The sequence below is a fragment of the Lagenorhynchus albirostris genome, chromosome 6 (genome assembly GCF_949774975.1).
Source record: "Lagenorhynchus albirostris chromosome 6, mLagAlb1.1, whole genome shotgun sequence".
NCBI classification, from domain to species: domain Eukaryota; kingdom Metazoa; phylum Chordata; class Mammalia; order Artiodactyla; family Delphinidae; genus Lagenorhynchus; species Lagenorhynchus albirostris.
In genome coordinates, this window is record NC_083100.1 from 121,386,576 (window position 1) to 121,403,935 (window position 17,360).

General features: G+C 44.5%; 1 protein-coding gene across 1 annotated transcript in view; it reads left to right on the forward strand.

Annotated features, from left to right (window-relative positions):
* The window catches only part of SCTR (secretin receptor), a 58,749-nt gene that overhangs the window by 295 nt on the left and 41,094 nt on the right, over positions 1-17,360 (forward strand). Inside the window, exon 2 of the mRNA XM_060151196.1 lies at positions 5,724-5,829. Within this exon, the coding sequence (XP_060007179.1) occupies positions 5,724-5,829 (106 nt within the window). The remainder of the gene's footprint in view (positions 1-5,723; positions 5,830-17,360) is intronic.

Here is a 17,360-nt window from a genome sequence, read left to right on the forward strand (position 1 = left end):
TATTCCTTTCCGGTCTCAATGTTGGCAGGTGAGTAATTATATTGTAAAGTGTGATGAGCAAAGTGATGCTGCGTTTCTTCACCTCCTTCAGAATTCAACAGGTTTTCATTGTATCTCCTCCCAGATTTTACCTTTTCGGGTTTAAGAGTCCAAAATAGCTAACAGAACCCTCTCTTAACATCTTTCCTCTCTTATTTTGGGGTCTGCCTCGTTATTTTCTCTCTCTGCAGGTTGGACTTTTCTATCTCCAAATTATTAATTAATTGGATAATTACTCAAGTGAATAAGAGCTTTTTCACTCCTTCAGAGATTCAAAAATTTACTTCCTCCATGTGCTTTCTTAGGAATTTACTAGAGAACGTGATTCTGTAAAACAAGGAAGAAGAGTAAAGAAAAAGGGAGTCCAGGAAATGGAACTCCGGCAGGGGGAGCGGGGAGCAGCCCCCAAAACCACAGGCCGGTGTTGGGAAGAGGAGGGAGGTCTGTGGGAGGGAGGGCTCCAGGGGAAAACGAATAGGACTGTTTTTCTTTTAACATCTTTATTGGAGTATAGTTGCTTTACAATGGTGTGTTAGTTTCTGCTGTATAACAAAGTGAATCAGCTATACGTATACATATGTTCCCATATCTCTTCCTTCTTGTGTCTCCCTGCCTCCCACCGTCCCTATCCCACCCCTCTAGGTGGTCACAAAGCACCGAGCTGATCTCGCTGTGCTATGCGGCTGCTTCCCACTAGCTATCTACCTTACGTTTGGTAGTGTATATATGTCCATGCCACTCGCTCACCTTGTCCCAGCTTACCCTTCTCCCTCCCTGTGTCCCCAGGTCCATTCTCTATGTCTGCATCTTTATTCCTGTCCTGCCCCTAGGTTCTTCATGACCATTTTTTTCTTAGATTCCATATATATGTGTTAGCATACGGTATTTGTTTTTCTCTTTCTGACTTACTTCACTCTGTATGACAGACTCTGGGTCCATCCACCTCACTGCAAATAACTCAATTTCGTTTCCTTTTATGGCTGAGTAATATTCCATTGTATATATGTGCCACATCTTCTTTATCCATTCATCTGTCGATGGACACTTAGGTTGCTTCCATGTCCTGCCTATTGTAAATAGAGCTGCAGTGAGCATTGTGGTACATGACTGTTTTTGAATTATGGTTTTCTCAGGGTATATGCCCCGTAGTGAGATTGCTGGGTCGTATGGTAGTTCTATTTTTAGTTTTTTAAGGAACCTCCATACTGTTCTCCATAGTGGCTGTATCATTTTACCTTCCCACCAACAGTGCAAGAGTGTTCCCTTTTCTCCACACCCTCTCCAGCATGTATTGTTTGTAGATTTTTTGACGATGGCCATTCTGACCAGTGTGAGATGATATCTCATTGTAGTTGTGATTTGCATTTCTCTAATGATTAGTGATGTTGAGCATCCTTTCATGTGTTTGCTGGCCATCTGTATGTCTTCTTTGGAGAAATGTCTATTTAGGTCTTCTGCCCATTTTTGGATTGTTTGTTTTTTTGATATTGAGCTGCATGAGCTGCTTGTAAATTTTGGAGATTAATCCTTTGTCAGTTGCTTCATTTGCAAATATTTTCTGCCATTCTGAGGGTTGTCTTTTCGTCTTATGGTTTCCTTTGCTATGCAAAAGCTTTTGAGTTTCATTAGGTCCCATTTGTTTATTTTTGGTTTTATATCCATTTCTCTAGGAGTGGGTCAAAAACGATCTTGCTGTGATTTATGTCATACAATGTTCTGCCTGTGTTTTCCCCTAAGAGACAAACTTGATTTTTAAAAACTGTTTAAAGGGAACTTTTCAGTACTAATAGCTCTTGTTTTGAGGAAAATTTTATATTAATTTTAGCAATACTTTCACCTTCACTTGTTTCTCCTCCTGTGAATTTTAAGTAAAATTATATTTAATACTTTTTTTAAAAGGGGGTGAACTATAGATGATAGTTTTTTTCTTCTTCATCTTTTCTTTTTCTTTTTTGTCTTTAAAAATATATTTTGGCCCCCTGTATTGGCAGCGTGGAGTCTTAACCACTAGACCGCCAGGGAAGTCCCAGTTTATTCAATTTTAATGGAAGGATAAGGGTAAAAGAAATGTGGGATGATTCACTTCGTACCCACTAAGATGGATATTATTAACACAGAATAACAAAGGTTGATGAGGACATAGAGAAATTAGAACTCTATGCATTGCTGGCGGGAAGGTAAAATGGGGCAGCTGCTGTGGAAAACAGTGTGGTGGTTTTTTAAAAAAGTAAACACAGAATTACCATATGATCCACACGTTTTGCTTCTGGGTATGTACCCAGAAGAATCAAAGCAGGGACTCGAAAAGATATTTGTACACCTTTGTTCCTGGCTGCAATATTCACAGTAGCCAAGAGATGGAAGCAACCCAGTGATGAATGGATGAACAAAGTGCGGTCTGTCCATACAATGGAATAGTATTCATCCTTAAAAAGGAAGGAAATTCTGCTAGATGCTACAATGTGGATGTGAAATGAGCCAGACACAAAAAAGCAGATATTGCATGACTCCACTTATATGAAGTACCTAGAACAGACACATTCATAGAATCAGAAAGTAGAATAGAGGTTACCAGGGACTCCGGGAAGGGTAACGGATAGTTACTATTTAATTGGTACAGAGTTTCTGTTGGGCCAGTTGAAAAGTCCTGGAGATGGATAGGGGTGATCATTGTACAACTTTGTACACTAAACCACGGTTAAAATGGTGAATGTTATGTATATTTTACTACAACTTAAGAAGAAGAAATGTAGAATGAAAAGAAAAAGTTAAACTGTCTTCTGATGTTTTTTTTCCATAGTCCCAGGGAAAAACACAAAGGAAGTTAAATTTTTCTTGGAGAGGTTCCCATTGTAGGTGTTCCCTCATTCCTCATCTTGCTCCATCGCTCTCAAGACCCTCTTTGCTGCAGCGCCCCTTTCTTCATTTCTAGCAATGCACATGGCCACCCACTTTCGGGAAACGTCACTCCTACCCAGTCAGCTGTGCTGTGTAACAGTCACAGAAACTCAGTGGCACATAGAAATGCACGTTTACTTCTTTCTTAGTGTTTGCAAGTGAGCTGGGGTTTGACTGACCAGCTATGATACTGACGTTGATCCAGTCAAGGTGCAAAACAAGTCTGCAACCCTGAGGACCCTTCGTGGTGTCCTGTTAGAGTCATACCTCCCTCCCTCCCACCCTCACCCTCCCTTCACTCCTGACAACCACTAATAGGGTCTCCATTTTTATTGATATAATTTTGCTGTTTCAAGAATGTTATATAAATGATGTGGAATCTAAAAAAAATGATACAAATGAATGTATTGACAAAACAGACTCACAGACATAGAGAACAAACTTACGGTTACCAAAGGGGAAAGGGGGTGGAGGGATAAATTAGGTGTTTGGGATTAACATATACACACTACTCTATATAAAATAGATAACCAACAAGGACCTACTGTACAGCACAGGGAACTCTACTCAGTACTCTGTAATAACCTGTATGGGGAAAGAATCTGAAAAAGAATGGACACATGTATAACTGAATCCCTTTGCTGTACACCTGAAACTAACACAAAGGTTGTAAATCAACTATACCCCAATATAAAATAATTAAATTTTAAAAAGAATGTTATATAAATGGAATCATACAGTATGTAACCGTTTGGGATTGGCTTTTTTCATTCAGCATATTTCTCTGGATATTCATTTAAGTTGGTCCATGTATTACTACTTTGTTCCTTTTTATTGCTGAGTAGAATTTCATAGTATGGATGTACCATAGTTTGTTTAACCATTTACCCATTGAAAGGCATCTGGACTGTTACAGTTTTGGGCTGTTAGGAATAAAGCTGCTACAAATAGTAGTGTACAGGTTTTTTTCTGAATATACGTTTTCATTTCTCCAGGGTAAATGCCCAAGAGTGCAATGGCTGGGTCATATGATAGTTGCATGTTTAGCTTTTCTTAAGACACTGTCAACCTGTTTTCCAGAGTGGTTGTCTCATTTTACAGTCCCACCAGCAACGTGTCCGTGACCTAGTTTCACCACAACCTTGCCAGCATTGTTGTCAATTTTTATGTTAGATATTCTGATAAGCATGTAGTGATATCACATTACGATTTCAATTTGCATTTACCTAATAGCTAATAATGTTGAACATCTTTTCATGTGCTTATTTGCCATCTGTGTGTCTTCTCTGAAATGTCTTTTCATGCATTTTGCCTATGTTCTAAATAGATTTTTTTTTTTTGGGCCACGTTGGGTCTTCGTTGCTGCGTGCGGACTTTCTCTAGTTGTGGCGAGCAGGGGCTACTCTTCTTTGCGGTGTGTGGGTTTCTCATTGCGGTGGCTTCTCTTGTTGTGGAGCACAGGCTCTAGGTGTGCGGGCTTCAGTAGCTGCAGCACACAGGCTCAGTAGTTGTGGCTCACAGGCTCCAGAGCGCAGGCTCAGTAGTTGTGGCTTGTGGGCTCTAGGGCTCACAGGCTTCAATAGTTGTGGCGCATGGGCTTAGTTGCTCCGCGGCATGTGGGATCTTCCTGGACCAGGGATCGAACCTGCTTCCCCTGCACTGGCAGGCGGATTCTTAACCACTGCGCCACCAGGGAAGTCCTTAAATAGATTTTTAAATTTGTTTACTATTGAGTTTTGAATGTTCTCTGTCTGTTCTAGATATTAGTTCTAATTTGCGGATTGCAAATATCGTCTCCTCATCTGTAGCTTGCCTTTTCATCCTCTTAACATGGTTTTTCTTGGAGCAAAAGTTTTTAATTTTGGTGAAGTCCAATTTATCAGTTTTTCTTTTTATGGATCGTGCTTTTGGTGTCAAGTATAAGAAATCTTTGCCTGGCCCTACATCTTGAAGATTTTCTATGTTTTTTCTAAAAGTTTTAGTTTAATGTTTTGCGCTCAAGTCCATGATCATTTTGAGGTAATTTTTGTACAAGGTATGAGTCTTAGTTCAAGGTTCATTTTGTTATCTAGCTGTCCAGTCACTCTAACACCATTGCCTATTCTTCTACTAATACCAGGCTGTTTTGATTACTGTAGCTATACAGCGAGTCTTTAAACTAGGTGAACTGATTTCTCCCACTTATTCTTTTTTAATTAATATAATTTATTTTGTTGAGAGGATTTAGGTTTACAGAAAAATTCTGCAGAAAGTACAAAGAATGACCATATACCCCCTCAACCCTTCCTCTCCAGTGTCTCCTATTACTAATGTCTTGCATAAAAGTGGTGCATTTGTTAAAATCGATGAGCTAATATTGATACATTAACTAAAGTCTCTAGTTTACATTACTTTTTTTTTACAAGTCTTTTTTACTGAAGTATAGTTGCTGTACGATACTGTATAGGCTATAGGTGTACAATTAGTGATTCACAATTTTTAAAGGTTATGCTCCATTTATAGTTATTGTAAAATATGGGCTCTGTTCTCTGTGTTGTACAACGTATCCTTGTAGCTTATTTTATACCTAGCAGCTTGTACCTCTTACTGCCCTGCCCCTAGCTTGCCCTCCTTCCCTCTCCCTGCTGGTAACCACAAGTTTGTTGTCTGTATCTGTGAGCATGCTCTTTTTTTGTCATATTTACTCGTTTGTCTTCCTCATTTTGAGTCTCCATTGTCTGGCCCCGCCCTGTGTACTAGACTCAGCTTCGTGGCAGTGACGAGCATTCTCGGCTTTGGGCTTGCAGGTGGGAGCCCTCCCTCGGCTGTGCGCTGTGCTGCAGGTGCTGCGGGAAGAGCGGGACCAGTGTCTGCAGGGACTCGCCGAGGAGAGGGCCAGGCACCCGGCCCCAGGTACGTGCACACCTGGGCCCACTCTGGGATGTGAGTTGCGTCCAGGTCCACTGGGTTGGGGGCAGGTAGGGGCTGGAGCGGCTGCGTCCTTTCAGAGAATAAGCTGAGGGGAAGGGCCTGGAGTGACCCTGGTGACCAGTCTATACACACCCAGAGAAACCACGTCATCGCCTCTCTTTGGTTCTCTGAGTTTGTGGTTACAGCCAGGGTTGTTGAACCATTAGCTTCTGCATGATGACTTCACCAAGGTAAGCTTTTGGTGAGAATTACTTATCAAGGCAGTGTACTTCTCACCCATTCTCTCACCTCTACTGCTAGTTTGATGGGAGAGGCAGCGTGGGGTCTGGAAAACTTGGAGTCCATTGCTGGCTGACCCTCAGCGGCTGTGTGAACACGGACAAATTATTTAACCTTCCGAGTCTTGCTTTACTGATCTATAAACACAGGTGATGAAGTCTACATCAGAATTATAAAGATATATGAGATAAAGTATGTTAATACAGGTGTTTCTTAAATATTATTAATTTAAATATTTGTTATTAGTCGGGACTGTAAATATTATTAATTTGATATTTACATGTTAATTTTGTTTCTGTTCCCTTCCTTCACTTACCTGCTTTGCTTTCACTCATCTAAGGGCAGGGAGGGATGTAGCATTACGAGAAGAATCCTTTACAGATAGTCAGACAAAGACTTGTACAGGCAAGGTCTTGGCAGCACGGGTTACAATAGCCAACAGGTGGAAACAACCCAAGTGTCTGTCAGCTGATGAATGGGTAAAGAAGATGTGGTCTGTACATACAATAGAACAGTATTCAGTCTTAAAAAGGAATGAAGTACTGATACTACCACATGGATAAATTTTAAAAAACGTGAAGTGAAAGAAGTCTGTTGTAAGAGGTCATGTGTTATATGATTCTCCTTGTATGAAATGTCCAGATTAGACAAATTCATAGAGACAGAAGTTAGATTCGTGGTTGTCAGGGGCTCAGGGGAAATGGCTGGGGAGTAACTGTGTAGGAACTGCCTTTTGGTGGTGGTGAAATGTCTACAACTGGATAGAGGTGCCGGTCACACAACACTGTGAATGTACTAAATGCCACTGATTGTACGCTTTAAAATGGCTAATGGTTAATTTTATGTGATGTGAATTTCTTTTTAATAGACTTTATTTTTTAGAGCAGTTCCCTGCAGAGTGGAGCGGAAAGTACAGAGCATTCCCACATACTCTCTGCTACCCGCTCCCACCCAAACACAGTCTCCCTCACCGTCAGCATCCTGCAGCCGGTGCTACATTGGTTACAGCTGATGAACCTACACACCATCGTCACTCAGAGTCCACAGTTTACATTAGGGGTCACCCTTAGTGTTCGTATTCAGTGGGTTTTGAAAAATGTATGATTGCATGTATCCACAATTATGCTATCATACAGAGTAGTCTCTCTTGCCTGAAAATCCTCTGTGCTCCGCCTATGCATCCCGCTCTCTCTTCTAACCCCTGGCAACCACTGATCTTTTTACTCTCTCCATAGTTTTGCCTTTTCCAGAAAGTCATATAGTTGGAATCATGCAGTGTGTAATCTTTTCAGGTTGGTTTCTTTCACTTGGTAATATACATTTAAGGTTTTTCTCATGTCTTTTCATGGCTTGGTAGCTCATTTCTTCTTTGAGCTGAAGAATATTCCACTCTCTGGATGTGCCACAGTTTATCCATTCTCCTACTGAAAGACATCTTGGTTGCTTCCAAGTTTTGGCAATTCTAAATCAAGTTGTTCTGTGCAGACATAAGTTTTCAATTCATTTGGATAAATACCAAAGAGAATGGTTGCTAGATCGTATGGTGAGAGCATGTTCAGTTTTGTAAGAAGCTGCCAAACTGTCTTCCAAGTGGCTGCACCATTTTAATTTCCCACCAGCAGTGAATGAGGGTTCCTGTAGCTCCACGTCCTTGACAACATTTGATGTTGTCAGTGTTTTGCTTTGTTTTTTTAATTGTAGTAAAATACATGTAACAAATTTTACTGTCTTAACCATTTTTATTTCTTTCTTTTTCTTCCAGTTTTATTGAGATATAGTTGACATACAGCAGCGTATAAGTTTAAGGTGCACAGCATAATGATTTGACTTACATACATCATGAAGTGACTATCACAAGAAGTTTAGTGAACACCATCATCTCTTATAGGTGCAGAGTTAAAGAAATAGAAAAGAATGGTGTGACGAGAACTCTTGAGATTGCTCTCTTAACAACTTTCACATATAACACACAGCGGTGGTAACTGTATTTATCATGCTGCACGTCACATCCCTACTACTTATTTATCTTATAACTGGAAGTTTGTACCTTTTGACTACCTTCCTGCAATTCCCCCCAGCCCGGCCTCTGGTACCTACAAATCTGATCTCTGTCTATGAATTTGTCTGTTTGATTGTTTTCAAAGTATAATGGACCTACAACGCTATGTTAGTTTCTGATACAGAACATAGTAATTTAATATTTCTATACGTTTCAAAATGATCGCCAAGACAAGTCTAGTTATGATGTGTCACCATACAAAGATATTACATAGTTATTAACTACATTCCCCACTCTGTACATTTCATACCGGTGACTCATTTATTTTGCAACTGGGACTTTGTATCTCTTAATATCCCTCACTTATTTCTTTCCTCCCCCACCCTGCCTCCCTCTGGCAACCACCTGTTTGTTCTCTGTAACGTGTTTCTTTTTAGTTATGTCTGTTCATTTGTTTTATAGATTCCACATTTATAAAATCATAGAAATCATAGTGAAACCGTATAGTATTTGTCTTTGTCTGACTTATTTCACTTATCATAATACCCTCTAGGTCCATGCATATTGTCACAACTGGCAAGATTTCATTCTTTTTTATGACTAACATTCCATTGTGTATATATGTACCACATCTTCTTTATCTGTTCATTCATCTGTTGATGGGCACTTGGGTTGCTTCCGTATCTTGACTATTGTAAATAATGCAGTGAACATAGGGGTGCATGAATCTTTTCTAATTACTGTTTTTGTTTTCTTTGGATAAATACCCAGGAGTGGAATTGCTGGATCATATGATAATTCTATTTTTTAAGTTTTTGAGGACTTTCCATAGTTTCTCCCCAGTGGCTGAAGCAGTTACATTCCCACCAACAGTGCACGAGGGTTCCCTTTTCTCCACACCCTTGTCAACACTTGTTATTTCTTGTCTTTTTGATAATAGTCATTCTGACAGGTGTGAGGTGATATCTTGTGATGGTTTTTTTTTTTTTTTTTGTGGTATACGGGCCTCTCACTGTTGTGGCCTCTCCCACTGCGGAGCACAGGCTCCGGACGCGCAGGCTCAGCAGCCATGGCTCACGGGCCCAGCCGCTCCGCGGCATGTGGGATCCTCCCGGACCGGGGCACGAACCCGCGACCCCTGCATCGGCAGGCGGACTCTCAACCACTGCGCCACCAGGGAAGCCCTTGTGGTGGTTTTGATTTGTATTTCCCTGATGATCAGTGATGTTGAGCATCTTTTCATGTGCCTGTTGGCCATCTGTATGTCTTCTTTGAAGAAATTTAAAAAGAAGTTTAAAAAAACATGTAAATTTCATCAACTTAACCATTTCTCAGTGTACAGTACAGTTGTGTTAAGTTCACATTACTGTGCACCCAATCTCCAAACCTTTTATCTTGCAAAACTGGAGCTCTATACCCATTAAACAACAACTCTTTTCCTCTCTTCTGTTATCCCCTGGGAACCATCATTCTGCTTTCTGTTTCTGTGGATTGAATGGTTCTAGGTACCACAGATAACTGGAATCATACGGTATTTGTCTTTTTGTGATTGGCCTATGGTATCTCATTGAGGTTTTGATCTGCATTTACATGATGATTAGTGGTGTTGAGCATATTTTCCTGTGTTTCTTGGCCATTTGTATGTTTTCTTTAAAGAAACGTCCCTTCAAGTCCTTTGACCATTTTTAAGTAGGGTTGTTTGGTTTTTTGTTATGGAGTTGTAGTTCTTTATATATTCTGGATATTAACCCTTTATCAGATATATGATTTGCAAATGATTTCTGTCGTTCTGTAGGTTGCCTTTTCGTTCTGTTGATTGTGTCCTTGGATGTACAAGTTTTTAAGTTTGATGTATAACCTAACATATCTAATTTTACTTTTGTTGTCAGTTCTTTTGGTGTCATATCCAAGAAAGCATTGCCAAATCCAATCTCATGAAACTTCCTCTAAGAATTTTATAGTTTTAGCTCTTACATTTAGGTCCTTGGTCCATTTTTGAGTTAATTTTTATGTGTGGTATAAGGTAAAGGTCCATCTTCATTCTTTTGCACATGGACATTCAATTTTCCCAGCACCATTTGTTGAAAGACTGTCCTTTTCCCATTGAATGGTCTTGGCACCTTGGTAAAAAAATCACTTGACCATATATGTGAAGGTTTATTTGGGGGCTCTCTTTCCTATTCCATTGGTCTATATGTCTGTCTTTATGCCAGTACCACACTGTTTTGATTACTGTAGCTTTCAAATGGGTTTTGAAATCAGGAAGTATGAGATCCCCAAATTCGTTGTTTTTCAAGATGGTTTTAACTATTCCCAGGTCCTTTGAGATTCCATTAAGAATTTTAGGATGAATTTTTCTATTTCTGAAAATAATATTAAATACATAAATATTAAATGAAATATTTCTGTCATTGGGATTTTTTTGTTGTTGTTGGTTTTGTTTGTGCCATGCATCTTGCGGGATCTCAGTTCCCTGACCAGGGATTGAACCTGGGCCATGGCGGTGAAAGCCCATAATCCTGACCACTAGGCAACCAGGGAACTCCCTGTCATTGGGATTTTGATAAAGATTGCATTGAATCTGTAGATCACTTTGGGTAGTATTGACATCTTAAAAATATTAAGACATCTAATCCATGAATACAGGTTGTCTTTCCATTTATTTGTGCCTTTAATTTCTTTCAGCAGTGTTTGGTAGTTTTCAGTGTGCACGTCTTTCACGTTGGTAGTTAGGTTTATTCGTAAGGTTTTTGTTCTTTTTAATGCTATTGTAAATGGATTTGTTTCATAATTTCCTTTGTAGGTTGTTCCTCACTAGTGTATAGGAATGCAACTAATTTTTGTGTGTTGATTTTATATCTACCCTGTCACTTTGGTGAGTCCATTTGAGGCATCATTAGGGTTTTCTACACATAAGATCACATTGTTTGCAAACAGAGATAATTTTACTTCTTTCCTCCAATTTGGACACCTTTTATTTATTTTTCTTGCCTACTTGCTATACGCTAGGGCTTCCAGTACTATGCTGAATACAAGTGGCAAAAGTGGGTGTCCTTGTCTTGTTCCTGATCTTATAGAAAAAGCTTTCAGGCTTCACCATTGAGTATGATGTTCACTGTGGCCTTTATATATAAATGGCCTTTATTATATTGAGATAGTTTCTTTTTATTTCTAGTGTAAGTGTTTTTTATCATGAAAGGGTGTTGAATCTTGTCAAATACTTTTTCTGCATCAGCTGAGATGATCCTGTGGTTTTTGTTCTTCATTTTGTTAATGTGGTGTATCGCATTGAGCAATATTCACATTTTGAACCACCCCTGCATCGCAGGAATAGATCCCACTTGGTCATAGTGTATAATTGTTTTCATGTGCTGTTCAATTCAACGTGCTAGTATTTTGTTGAGAACTTTTACATCAATGTTCATCGCAGATATTGGTCTGTAGTTTTCTTTTCTTGTAGAGTCTTTGTGTGGCTTTGGTATCAGGGTGATGGTGGCCTCATAGAATGATTTTGCAAGTGTTTCCTCCTTCACAGTTTTCTGGAAGCCTTTGAGGAGGCTTGGTGTTAATTCCTCTAAACATTTGGTAGACCCTGTCAGTGAGGCCATCTGGGCTTTTGTTGTTGAGACATTTTTTATGACACATTCCATCTCCCAACTAGTTAGAGGTCTGCTCCGAGTTTTTACTTGCTCATACCTCCGTCTTGGTAGGTTGTGTGTTTCTGGGAATTGATCCTTTCCATCTAGGTTATCTGGCTTGTCGGCGTACAGACCAGACAGGTCCTTCTGCAGTACTCTAATCTCCAAGTCATGGCCTTTGCTCTTGGGATCCTTGGACTGTTGGTCGCCCACTTTCTCGTCCCCCACGGCCAGGCCGGTGACTCCTTCCCCGCCCCCCTCCCAGGAATCTGGCTGCCCCCAAACCGCGGCTGCCGCTGTGCCTTCTGGTCCTCTCAGCTGTGTCCACCAGGCCTTCCCCTCCCCTCCCTCCCCTCCCTCCCCTCCCTCCCCTCCCTCCCGTCCCGCATCCCGCTCCCTGAACACAACTGTCTGCCCTCTGGTGGCGATGGCGGCTCTATGTGTGTGGCTGCAAGGGGAAGGCAGCCCCATCTCTGCATTTTCCAAAAGAAAGAGAGAGGAAGAGGGGTGCAGAGGGGGAACGGGGAGCCCAGGCTTTTAAATTAGGCTGTGTGATCTTGAACAAGTTCTATGTCTCTGGGCCTCAGTTTCAACATCTGTTTTATGGGGTTGGTGTGAAATTGAAAGAATCCGTTCAAAAAATATTTAGCACTTCTTGTTGTGAGGTGAGAATGGTGAGAAAAAAGGAGCTTGGACTCCTCTCTTATGGCTTAGGAATGTGCTTTTGCACATGTGGCAGAGACTTGGTAAGCGAGCTTCATCAAATAGGGGTTGGTTTCTTAGACACCACAAAAGATCCAGAGCTGGTGCAGAGTTCCCAGGTGTCCAGATTCCTCCTGTCTTTCTGCTCAATGTGTGGCATTCGCCTCCTGGTCGTAAGGTGGCTGCAGCACTTCCAGGGAGGAGGGGGGAGTATTTTGGGGGAGAAGAGATGAAGGTCGTGAGTTCAGTTCTAGACACACGGAGTGGAGGCTCCAGAGGAGGCCCGGGCTGGGGAACACTTCTGTCTGGCTGGCAACTGAGGCTGAGGTTGCAGGAGGAGAGGGTGAGGGAAGGGGAGGAGGAGAGGGCCCAGGAGTGGCCTCGGGCCCCTGCATGAATCCATCAGGAGCAGCCGGGGACAGGAGGAAGATGGTGCCATGGGCGGCAGAGGCCCAGCAGTGCAGGTGCTGCGATGGGCTTCAGTGGAGTCACCCGTCCTCTGCATGAGGGACGGGGCAGGATGACAACTTCCTTCCATAGGTTGAGCCTTTCTTTCCCCTCTGCTGGCTGTGGCAGGTTCTTCGGGGGAGCCAGACAGTAGTCTTATGGCTCACAGGGGCCCACCATTGAGCCACAGCCTCCTGACTTCCTGGGTCCTCCTGTCACCCCAGAAACTACAGCTGCCTGCATGTCCCCAAGGTGAACGCCAGAAATTCCCGTGACAGAGTGTGGGACTTGCATTCAGGCCTGAGGGATAAAGCCTAGAATGGCAAGCCACTAGGAGAGATGATGGTGAACTTTAGTTCACACTGAGAAGTTACAGACGGTTATTTTAAAAATAAGCATCTGAAGTGTTTAAATGTCCTATTGCTCCCCAGTGGCTGCAGGATGAGGTTCAGCTCCTCACTCCCTTGTCCACGCATCCATCCCAGACATTTCCACTTGGCTCAACCAAATTGCTTACAACTTCCTGACCGTGTACGTTTCTCTCATGCCTCTGCGCCTTTGCACATGCTGATCCCTCTGCTTCAACACCATTCCCTCTTTTCCACTCTGCCAACCACTCTCCTCTTTAGACTCCTCCAGGAACGATTTCTCCCCGTGCAACTGGCCACCCGGACTTCTGCAGGACCCTCTGTTTCTCTCCCTCCTGGCACCTCTGCACTGCATCGTAGGGATGTGTTTCCTGGATTGGGAGGGACTGTGTCACTTTCCTCTTTTTCCCCAGTGCAGGGCACAGGGCCTGCAAGACCTAGTAGTTGTGTGTTTGTTGATGACTTACTGGGTGAATGAGTGAGTGCAGACGTTTGACTGAGAGCAGAGAGAGAGGAGACTTGAAGGAGAGAGAGAGAGGTGAAGCAGAGCCTTTGCAGCAGAGGACATGGACGCCCCCGGCCTGCCCCGCTCGTCACAGACCAGCTGTGGTGAGAAGTGTAGCCACGTCACCCATGGGGAGTGCTCCCCAGAGCCTGACCTGGGGGCCCGTCACCCTGTGGAAGCCAACTTCACATTGCAGTTCCTGGGAGGCTGCGCATGTGCCCAGACCTGGAGCACCGACCTGGAGCAGGTCTAGCCATCTTCTGTCCCCAGAGGCTCCCATGGGGTCCTACTTGTGCATCCAGGGCTGAGAAGGCGCAGTGGGACTCCTGCCGGGTTCTGCCGTGAGCTCCCTGGGGAGACCTCGCTCTCCTCGTGTGCGATGGGGCTGTGCTGCACACGCAGTAATTGCAACTGTGTCTGGCCAGGCCGTGGCAGCTGGGTGAACGGGGCAAAGGCTCGGGCCGCTTGCATCTGTTTTGCATTTTGGCCTTCTGCAATTTTCATTTAGGAAAAGGGGTCTGTTGCTTTGAAAACCTGGTTTAAAAGCCCGTGAGCCAGAAGACTTCTGAGTCTTCCGAGGACCTGGACTCCTGGGAAAGTCTTCAGGCCTGTTCTGCTGTCAGGTTGAGAAAGCTGAGCCAGAAGACCCATCGTGGAGCTTAGAACCGACATGTGGCCGCGGGGGAAGATTTCTTCAAAGAATGAAGACAGGAGAAACAGCAAAGGCATGGAGCCCTTGGTCAGGCTCCGCCCCGCGGATCCCCATCAGGGCCAGGTTGCGGGGATGGGGGCCGGGGCTGAGGCCGCCTGGGGGGGATCCGGCCCCATAACCTCCACTCAGGAGCACGACTCCTGAAGTCCTGGGCACCTGGGCCCACAGGCCGTCCGTCCCCAGCAAGGATCTGTCTGGCGCCTGAGGCGGGGAGGGGCTGGCGGACTCTCTGTTGGGGGTGTAGGTTAATGGTTAAGCTGCCTGGTCTTCCCTGGGGAGGAGGTTAATGTTTGAACGCCAGAAGAGTCCCAGGAAACGAGCTGTCACCAAGCCCTGCACACTTATCACGAATAAAAAATTAACTCTTCAGCTATTCCGGGTTAGGTGGCCAAGGCCTTCGGAACATTTTGTGGGAACATTTCAGGGTCACCCTAATAGCTGCATGGCATGCTCTACCCGGCTATTTATTGCTCTGTTTTCAGAAGCTGATACCCCCTCAGAGCTGGCCGGTTGAAGGGCTTTGCCTCTCCCTAAGGAAGAATGTTCCCAAGAGACAGTGCCGTGGCAGGAAGGATGTGGGCTTAGCAGTTTGGACAGACCTGGGCAGGTGTGCTGCTCTGTCACTTAGGGGCCGTGTGACCTTGGGCAAGACCCCGATCCTCTCTGGACCTTTGTGTCCTCGCCTTCAAAATGGGGACACAGCATCCCCTTTTCCTCTTGTCTCTGCCGGCTGGTTGCCCACTCCCAAAGAACATGGGCTGGCTCCTAGCGGGTGGCGGGAGGGCAGTGCTTTTTTATTGAGGTGAAATTCACAATATTAACCATCCTAGAGCAAACAACTCAGTGGCATTTGGTGCATTCACAGTGCAACCACCACCACCTCTATGTAGCTCCAAAGCATTCTCATCACTCCAAAATGAAACCTGTACCCGTTGAGTAGTCCCTCCTCATCTTGCCCCCGCTCTGCCCCTGGCAACCATGCATCCACTCCCTGTCTCTATGCTTTTGCTGACTCTGGACATTTCATAACAAATGGAGCCACAGTCCGTGACCTTTGTGTCACCTCCTTGCACTAATGTTTCCAAGGTTCGTCCACGTGGTGGCGCTGCTATCAGTGTGTCTTACGTGCTGGCTTTTAATGCAGTTTCTCTAACAAACATTCCAGTCCTTTTCTGGCTTCTCCTGGCTCCTGAGGGCCACTGGCAGCCAGGCAACCTGGGACCTCCCTCCCCTGCCCAGAGCCCAGCTCTCTTCACCCTTTCCTTGGCACTACTGATCTGGGCTTGTTTTTCAGAAACAAGTAACTTACGTTCATGTAGCATTTTTGACATATTTTTTCAGTTCTTAAAACAACCTGTGCAGTAAGTACCGTTGTCATCCCCACTTCACAGATGAGGAAATTGAGGCTCTCAGAGGCACAGGATCCCCCAGAGCTGAACAGGACTCTCAGCCCATATCTTTTGAGTGCAAATCCTGAGGATTGTCTATTTTACAATCCAGACTGAGCTGTGAGGGACTGATATTCTCACCCTCCCAAGAAAAGATTAGCATTTGGAAAGAAAAAAAAAAAAAGAGGAAGAGAGAGACTGTTGACACCAGTTAATGTCTATGTAGTGTGAGAGGCGGTGTGAAAGGAGGCGTCTCAGCCAGGGAGGACGAGGAGGACTTTTCAGGCCCCAGATGCAGCTCCTGCCATCGGGGGAGGGGAGGCTCGTTGTGCTGTCGGGGGAGGGGAGGCTTGGCGTGCCTTCGGGGGAGGGGAGGCTCCGTGTGCCTTCGGGGAAGGGAGGAGAGGCATCCGGGGCTCAGAGGCCACACTGAGCAAGCCTCCCGCAGGCAAAAGAGCCAGCCTGCCTCAGGGAAGCGGCGCTCAGCCTCACATTCAAAGGGTCCTTCGTCTCATCCCATGCAGCCTCCTAACTGCATGACCCTCTCTGCTTGAACTCTCTAGGTGGTGGGCACCCCACTACTCCCCAAGATAGTTCTGTGGAATGGTTTGTGCTTCTTGGCTTAAAGAGGAACACCCCCAGACTCGTTGCTGTCGCTCCTGTGCCATGCTTTTAAATGCCGTTGCCACCCTGGGCCTTCAGTTCCTCTAACCCACCCTGACCATGATGAAGCCAGGAAACAGGCTGTCGGTCCTGCCCATCTGGACGTGTTCCCGCAGCCGTTTCTCCTCTGGGCTTTCCCGCCATCTGGGGCGAATGGGCAGCAGTGCACTCATGCCTCTTTCTGGAACCTTCTGTGTGCCTGCTCATCACATCACCCCTTATCTCCCTAGTCTGAGGGGAAGTCTTGCTCTTCTTCTGTTTTCTCCTAAGCGTTTTGATTGCACCAGAATTCCTCTTTATCCCCCTGCCCCAGGGACCTTTGGAAGCCCAAGTCAGGGAGAGCGTAAGTTTTCCTGCCCTCCTTGGAGACTGTGAACTAGTAATCTGAGGAGGAAGGACAGAAAAAAGGAAACAAATAACCAGGAGGAAAAAAAGATCCACTGCAAACACAAATCATTAATTCCCACCAAAATCCTGGGGGACGTTACCATGCCCATTTTATAGATGAGGAAAGTGAGGCTCGTAGAGGTAAGTGGCGTGTCCAAGGCTCAGTCCGTCTCCACCACACTTCACTTCAACCGAGGATGCCATGCTGTGCCGTGGGCACCAGGCAGGCACCCCCCTGGCCCCTCCAGATGACATCTGTGGTCCCATGGTGTCTTTTCTTGTTTCCCTACTTAAACTTGCACACCCTTCCATCCCTTCCCCTCCAGCCAGGCAGTCAGTGTCAGCAGATGACCTCAGAGATGGTGGAGGGTTGTGGGGATGCCTTGGGCCCTGCTTGCCCTGCAGCAGCCAGTTTACATTCATTC